Source organism: Carassius auratus, unplaced genomic scaffold (assembly GCF_003368295.1).
Source record: "Carassius auratus strain Wakin unplaced genomic scaffold, ASM336829v1 scaf_tig00217571, whole genome shotgun sequence".
Lineage (NCBI taxonomy): Eukaryota > Metazoa > Chordata > Actinopteri > Cypriniformes > Cyprinidae > Carassius > Carassius auratus.
The window spans coordinates 8,313-15,930 of record NW_020529126.1 but is presented as its reverse complement, the minus strand read 5'-3'; the positions used below and the strand labels follow the sequence as shown (position 1 = coordinate 15,930).

Below are 7,618 nucleotides of genomic sequence, written 5' to 3'. Positions count from 1 at the left end.
TTCTTCAGGCTGAAGTGATTCTGTGTACTTGGGTCTCTGAAGAGGTCTGTCTCAGCAATGTGCTTCTCTGGTGTGTGTTCGTTCTTGTTTGCTCCCTGCAGCTGCTGCGTGAACTGAAGCACCCAATGTGATCTCACTGCAGAAGGTTTTCCTTCACATGCAGACCGCAAAGTGTGGCTTCTCTTTGACTACGCTGAACATGACCTCTGGGAACTTACAATCAAACACTCATGCACACACACACACACATAGAGAAATGTTTGTATACAGTACATATCTTGCTGAGGATCTGTGTTTCTTTGTAGCACATCATTAAGTTCCACAGAGCCTCCAAGGCCAATAAGAAGCCTCTTCAGCTGCCGCGTGGGATGGTAAAGTCTTTGCTCTACCAGATCCTGGACGGTATCCACTATTTGCACGCCAACTGGCAGTCCTGCACAGAAGACCTGGTGAGGTTCAACTTTGTTATACTTGAACAGTCAGATGGTCTATCCAGATGTAGCTCATTTTTCTTGTTTATCTTTTTTATTGTGATCATCTTGATGAGTAAATGTTTTAAGCCTTGGCTGATTATTAGAAATCCCATGACAATTTCCAGTAGGTGGCAGCATTTATAAAAGAATTTGTAAATATATCTTTGCCGTAACAGATGTATGTATAGAATATAACAAATCTGGTCTGGTTTTTTATTTGGTTATTAATTCTGGTTTCTTTATTTTGAGGATGAAATATTTGGGAGGAAATTAAATCTAATTTATTTGCTAAAATGTGTTGTATGGTTTACTAAAAGCAAAACTATTAATTTTTAAAAATAGAATATTTGATATAAAATAAGTTAATGTATTACAATTTTTAAATACAATTACAGGAATGTAATGTTTTAAATGACAAAATAAAAATTAAAATGACAAGCACAACAAAATTGCTAAACGTTAAAATTACTAAATCAAGAACTATGACTATAAGGTAACAATATTAGCTTCCACGCAAGCGGACAATATCATCTGTTTATTCTAAGCGCATGCTCCTCTGCCGCTTTAAATTCTCAAGCTTGATATAGCAGGAATTATTCTGATTGACTGTCAATGTTGTTATCGTTCATCAGCTTGAAAGAATCGTTCTGAAAGTGATTCCAACTATATAGTTTCTGTGAGCCTTTGTCGTTATAGCTGCAATGTGGAAAACAATGTTTACAACTTTATCTTTATCGTCATCTTTATAGTTATTGTTCCTGGTGTGAATGGGGGTTTTTAGAATATTAAAAAATATATATTTATGCATAATACTGTTGCCAAATAATGCATGAATGAAGAATTAAGAAATTTAAAATTAAAATAAAAAAAATTTGTAATTTGAATGAAGAATTAAGAGATATCTTATAAGAAATTCTTACAAAAGGTAGATGCTAATGGAACCAAGAGCCATTTAGTATAGGTATTTATTTATTTTAAATGCATCCTGTTCACAAAAGCATCAGTTATCACAATGAAATGAGCGAGGAAGTGTTACTACTCTGAACTTTGACACTTTCACCACAGAAACCTGCCAACATATTGGTAATGGGAGAAGGTCCTGAAAGAGGACGTGTGAAGATAGGTATGACATCAGCTCGGTTTCCTTTCTCTTGTGACAAACAGAAGAGATAGTTCATGCATCGTGTTTTGATGCACAATCTTAACTGTTTTTCAAATTCTGTCCCTTATGTGCAGCTGATATGGGTTTTGCACGGCTCTTCAACTCACCACTGAAGCCTTTAGCAGATCTGGATCCTGTAGTTGTTACGTTCTGGTACAGAGCACCAGAGCTGCTGCTGGGAGCCAGGCACTACACCAAAGCCATCGGTAAGATGTTTGTTTATGTGTGTGTGTGTGCAAATGTACTTTTTTAATGTGCATTTTAGATTTAATGGCTTTTTCTTTTCTTCAGATATCTGGGCGATTGGCTGTATCTTTGCTGAGCTTTTGACCTCAGAGCCTATCTTCCACTGTCGACAGGAGGACATTAAGACCAGTAACCCCTACCATCACGATCAGCTGGACCGGATCTTTAATGTCATGGGCTTTCCTGCAGGTATCCTCCACTTGACTCTGAAATCTATACAATTCAGTGATAACTAAGCCTTTTTTGTTTGTTTGTTTAAGTATTTGTAAGGTTTTATGTGTGTAAGGATGAAACTTGTTGTCAACACTGTTGTCGAATGAATAATTGTTGTTTAAATATTTATATTTGCAGTTACAGTTTAGCTGAAGTTAATAGTTCACAATGCTTCAGTTCAGTCAGTCGTCCTCCTGATAATCTTTGTCATCTTATTTTCTTCTCAGATAAAGACTGGGAGGACATAAAGAAGATGCCGGAACACTCTACGTTGATGAAAGACTTTAGGAGGAATACGTTAGTTTGATATTTCGTCTTTGACTGTAAAAGTATAATACTAATAAGGCATTTCATTGACTAGGGTTTTTGATCTGATGGTGTTTGTCCCTCTTTCTGTAGGTACACTAACTGCAGCCTTATAAAATATATGGAGAAACATAAAGTCAAACCTGACAGCAAAGCATTCCACTTGGTAAGTGTGCGAATAGAATTGCAAAGCTCATATATTCGTTGTCATAAATTCAGCTGTTAACTTATGCACTCCCTTTCAGCTGCAAAAGCTGCTTACTATGGACCCGATCCGCCGAATCACATCTGAGCAGGCCATGCAAGACCCGTACTTCCTGGAGGAGCCTTTACCCACGTCTGAGTGAGTGATTTTAAGCGAAAATCAGCTTTCTGCGTGAAGTATTATGATTATGATTTCTGTATTTTTTTTTTATATACAGCATATACACTGAAATTAGGTCGACTGCAGAGCTGTACTTGCATATGATGTGTTTAAGAAATATTTTAAAAAGCTGTGTTTTGTTTAGTGTCTTCGCTGGCTGCCAGATTCCTTATCCCAAACGAGAATTCCTGACGGAAGAAGAACCGGAAGACAAGGCAGACAAAGTAAGAAATGTGTGTTTTCTCCTTTTGATTTTTTCCGTGCATGTGAATGTATTTCTGACCATTTAATATTTTATGTTTTACAATAATTTAAGAAACAAAATTTAGAGGATTTTCTCAGCGTAATCGGTTAAGAAATTAGTTGTGGTTCATTTGGTCAGCATATTATGTAGTCGGATTTCATTTTAAATTGAGAGTTGTGATGTTTATCATGCACTGCAGAAAAACCAGCAGCAACTGCAGCAGGGGAACAACCACACCAATGGGGCGGGGCACACAGGTAACCCTGACAACAGCCACGCACAAGGCCCGCCTCTGAAGAAGGTGAGAGTGGTTCCGCCCACTACTACCTCAAGTGGCCTGATCATGACCTCAGATTACCAGGTAACACATGTAAACATAAACCTGGTACTAACCCTGAACCTACCCCTAAACCTAACCCTACCCCATGTAGTTACCCTGTATTACCAGAACTTTCTTAGATACATACACTGTAAGTACACTATAAGTACATGTAAGCACACGTACTGTAAAATAAAGTGCAACCGTTTATAACATAGTTCTTTTTTTTTTTTTTAAACAGGCTTGAAAATTATCTTTCTATTGCCTGTCAGCCACAAAAGATGATGCTTGTTCAGTTTTTCCTGTCAGTTACCTAACTATTTAATTTCTTTCTAATATACAATACCATTCAAAAGTTTGAGGTCCTAATATTTTTTTTAATAAAATGCTAAAGGATAAATTTTGCATTAGTCGAAATACAATCAAAATATTACTACAATTTAAAATACCTTTTCTATTTTGCTGTATTTAAAAATGTATTTCATTCTTCTGATGGTAAAGCTAAATGTTCTTTAGTGTCACATGATCTTTCAGAAATGATTCTAATATGTTGCTCTAATATTGCTGCTCAAGAAAAACATTTCTTATTGTTATCCGTGTTGAAAACCATTGTTTTGCTTAATATATTTGTGATTTTTGTGCAGCATTTATTTGAAAGAGGAATATTTTGTAACAATGTTTGTTTTATTGTAACTTATTTAAAGATTTAGTCACTATAAAAGAATAATTTCTTAAAGCCCAGTTGAAGTGTGTGTGTGTGTGTGTGTGTGTGTGTGTGTTTTCTATAGCAGTAACTGTAACGGGACTATTGTAATGGGTAAATAAAATGTTAGCTAATACAGTCCTAAATGAGTTAAAGTGTGTTTCTTATAGCAGTTCAAATCTGCTATAATAACTTTTTATTTAGTGATTTTAAAGCGTTAAAGAGCAATTTTAGATTGTAGTGTTCTGCTAACTATAAAAGAGACAGCTGTCATATAACCAGAAAGGCAGGCTGCTTGGCTATAATAGTATGTGAGAGAGTCAGTGGTGATATCATTGCAATGGTCAGTGTTAGAGGAACTAACCTTACCCTGATAGTTAGCCTGTCCTGGACCAGGTTCATTTTCCAGCATAAGTTGCCACAGTGGCTGAGGTTTATCTATGTTAAATTTGCTTTATGGAACCAAATCATTTGACAATGAGTCAGACTAACTGAAATAACCTTGGCCTATTTGGTAAACATGTATTATGGAACAGGCCTCGAGGCATTAGAAGTCAGAAGCCACATAAGTTAATTTATGTGCTATCTGAACAAAAGAAACAAAAGCTGACATTTTTTCCATTGCATCACATTGCATAGAATCACATCACACACACACACACACACGTGTAGATTGTAGTATATATATATATATATATATATATATGTATGTGTGTGTGTGTGTGTGTGTGTGTGTGTGTTATCTATATTCTATTGTGAATAAAATATAAGTTCATGAGATTTGTAAATTATTCCATTAATTTTTTACTCACAATTTGTACTGTACAAAGTTTGTACACACACACACACACACACACGCACACAAATATATATATTTTATATTTGATACTTATATTTTATTCACAAAAGAATATATATAACATATCAAATGTTGAAAGTGAGATTTCGACATTTTGGATTTCATGAGAGCTACACATTCCAAAAAAGTTGGGACAGGTAGCAATAAGAGGCCGGAAAATGGAACAGGTGGAGGATCATTCAATTGGCAACATGATTGGGTATAAAAGAGCCTCTCGGAGTGGCAGTGTCTCTCAGAAGTACAGATGGGCAGAGGATCAACTACTCTCCCAAAATAGTGGAGAAATATCAGGAAGGAGTTTCTCAAAGAAAAATTGCAAAGAGTTGAAGTTATCATCATCTACAGTGCATAATATCATCCAAAGATTCAAAGAATCTGGAACAATCTCTGTGTGTAAGGGTCAAGGCTGGAAAACCATACTAGATGCCCATGATCTTCGGGCCCTTAGATGGCACTGCATCACACACAGGAATGCTGCTGTAGTGAAAATCACAACATGGGCTCAGGAATACTTCCAAGAAAAGATTGTCGGTGAACACAATCCACCGTGCCGGCTAAAACTCTACAGGTCAAAAAAGAAGCCATATCTAAACATGATCCAGAAGCGCAGGTGTTTTCTCTGGACCAAGGCTCATTTAAAATGGACTGTGGCAAAGTGAAAAACTCTTCTGTGGTCAGACAAATCAAAAGTTCATTTTGGAAAACTGGGATGCCATGTCATCCGGACTAAAGCAGACAAGGATAACCCAAGTTGTTAACAGTGCTCAGTTCAGAAGCCTGCATCTCTGATGGTATGGAGTTGCATGAGTGTGTGTGGCATGGGCAGCTTACACATCTGGAAAGGCACCGTCAATGCTGAAACCAAGCCAAGTTCTAGAACAACACATGCTCCCATCCACACGTCGTCTCTTCAGGGAAGACCTTGAATTTTTCAAAATGACAATGCCAGACCACGTACTGCATCAATTACAACATCACGGCTGCGTAAAAGAAGGATCCGGGTACTGAAATGACCAGCCTGCAGTCCGGGATCTTTCACCCACAGAAAACATTTAGCGCATCATAAAGAGGAAGATAGGACAAAGAAGACTTAAAACAGTTGAGCAACCAGAAGCCTGTATTAGACAAGAATGGGACAACATTCTTATTCCTAAACTTGAGCAACTTGTCTCCTCAGTCCCCAGACGTTTGCAGACTGTTATAAAAGAAGAGGTGATGTCCCACGGTGGTAAACATGGCCTTGTCCCATTATTTTTAAGATGTTGATGCCATGAAATTTAAAATCAACTTATTTATCCCTTAAAATTATACATTTTCTCAGTTTAAACATTTGATATGTTATTTGTGTTGTGTTCTGAATAAAATATTGAAATCTGAAACTTCCACATCATTGCATTCTGTTTTTATTCACAATTTGTACAGTGTCCCAACTTTTTTGGAATCGGGTTTGTGTGTGTGTGTGGGTATGTATGTGTGTGTGTGTGTCATACTATATTTGAAATTGAGCAAATTTAAGCACATATGTTACTTTTAGATTTATTCATTTAATACATTTGTATTCACACTTTCTTTGGTCTTCAAAGTGGACTGTCATCTCAATTGGTTCTCTTGTTGCAAAAGCCTCTCAGTCCAGCTTCCTCCATGCTTTCTTTCAGCGAGATTCCATTTACATGCATTCATTTGTCTTGAGTGCTTGCTTACGACTTGCTTGAGACCCCATGCATTGTTCTCTTCTGTAGAGATAGTCACGTGTTGCTTCCAAAGCAAACCTTAATGAAAGTTTTTCTGTGTTCCAGCGCTCCAATCCACATGCTGCCTACCAGAACCCAGGACCAAGCACATCATTGCCCCAAAGCAGCATGGGATACTCCTCTACCTCCCAGCAGCCTCCACAGTACTCGCACCAGACCCACCGCTACTGAGGCAGGCCACGCCCCCCTCTCACAGTGCCCAACAGGGAGAATGTACTTAGGGAGGCGGGTGTGGACCTGAGCCGAGCCGAGCCGCCCCACCCACTGGCTTTGCTGTGCAGCATTTCCACCGCAGGAACAGTAACTGTAACTGTAACCTAACAAAACATCACCATGTCATACAGCCGACATTATCCTCCGCTGACAACAGTAAAAAAAATTAATAAATAATAGACTTTAAGTGAAAACAAATGAAAAAAGCTGATGAAAAGCGGATATTTGTTCCATTGGTGATAGTTCAAGTCTTTGCTGCAAGTCTGTGATATTTCACGAAAAAGAAAAACACAAAAAAAGCAACAAACATTCTCAATATGTGGTACTGAACAGCTGCACTATGTAGTGAGACTGGTTTGGAGCGAGGTGGAGATCCACCGTACCATCCAATCTCTTTAGCCCCAGTCCTTCTTGCCCTCACTTTTGAAATCCGTTGGCCTCTCCAAGACTTAAAGCTGCTATGTGACTGCCAGCAAAGACAGAATGACGTATGTCAGTCTGTCTGTCTCTCCGTCTGCCCTTATACACACACACACACACACACACACACACACACACACAAATAAATACTGAAGCACTCACTCTTTTAGCCCATTGCTGGGGACCGAATTCTCTGTGCTGGAGCTGCTGACTGAAGCATAATGAGAACCTCTAGTGCCCCCTGCTGGATCATACTGGTAGAAGGCGGTATGAAAGAAACAACAAACTTGATTTCAGTAGTTAATAATTTAATGTTTTGGTTTTATGTTAGGAGAGGTCAGCAAC

General features: G+C 38.0%; 1 protein-coding gene across 2 annotated transcripts; it reads left to right on the top strand.

Annotated features, from left to right (window-relative positions):
- The first annotated feature begins 1,445 nt into the window (after positions 1–1,445).
- Positions 1,446–7,406, top strand: LOC113101205 (cyclin-dependent kinase 8-like). Of its 2 annotated transcripts, none has more exons than XM_026265594.1 (9): positions 1,446–1,596; positions 1,710–1,841; positions 1,927–2,070; positions 2,322–2,391; positions 2,494–2,566; positions 2,646–2,743; positions 2,910–2,988; positions 3,208–3,369; positions 6,686–7,406. In XM_026265594.1, the coding sequence occupies exons 1-9, from the start codon at positions 1,560–1,562 to the stop codon at positions 6,809–6,811; spliced, it is 921 nt and encodes a 306-aa protein (XP_026121379.1). In that variant the 5' UTR covers positions 1,446–1,559; the 3' UTR covers positions 6,812–7,406. The 2 variants fall into 2 exon arrangements, with proteins under 2 accessions (XP_026121379.1, XP_026121378.1); XM_026265593.1 differs by having other exon boundaries at positions 2,910–2,997.
- Positions 7,407–7,618: the final 212 nt, after the last annotated feature.

Coding starts and splice junctions, on each gene's coding strand:
- LOC113101205 (XM_026265593.1), top strand. CDS start 1,560: ATGGGAGAAGGTCCTGAAAGAGGACGTGTGAAGATAG. Junction 2,567..2,645: donor ACAGCAAAGCATTCCACTTG/GTAAGTGTGCGA, acceptor ACTCCCTTTCAG/CTGCAAAAGCTGCTTACTAT. Junction 3,370..6,685: donor TCATGACCTCAGATTACCAG/GTAACACATGTA, acceptor TCTGTGTTCCAG/CGCTCCAATCCACATGCTGC.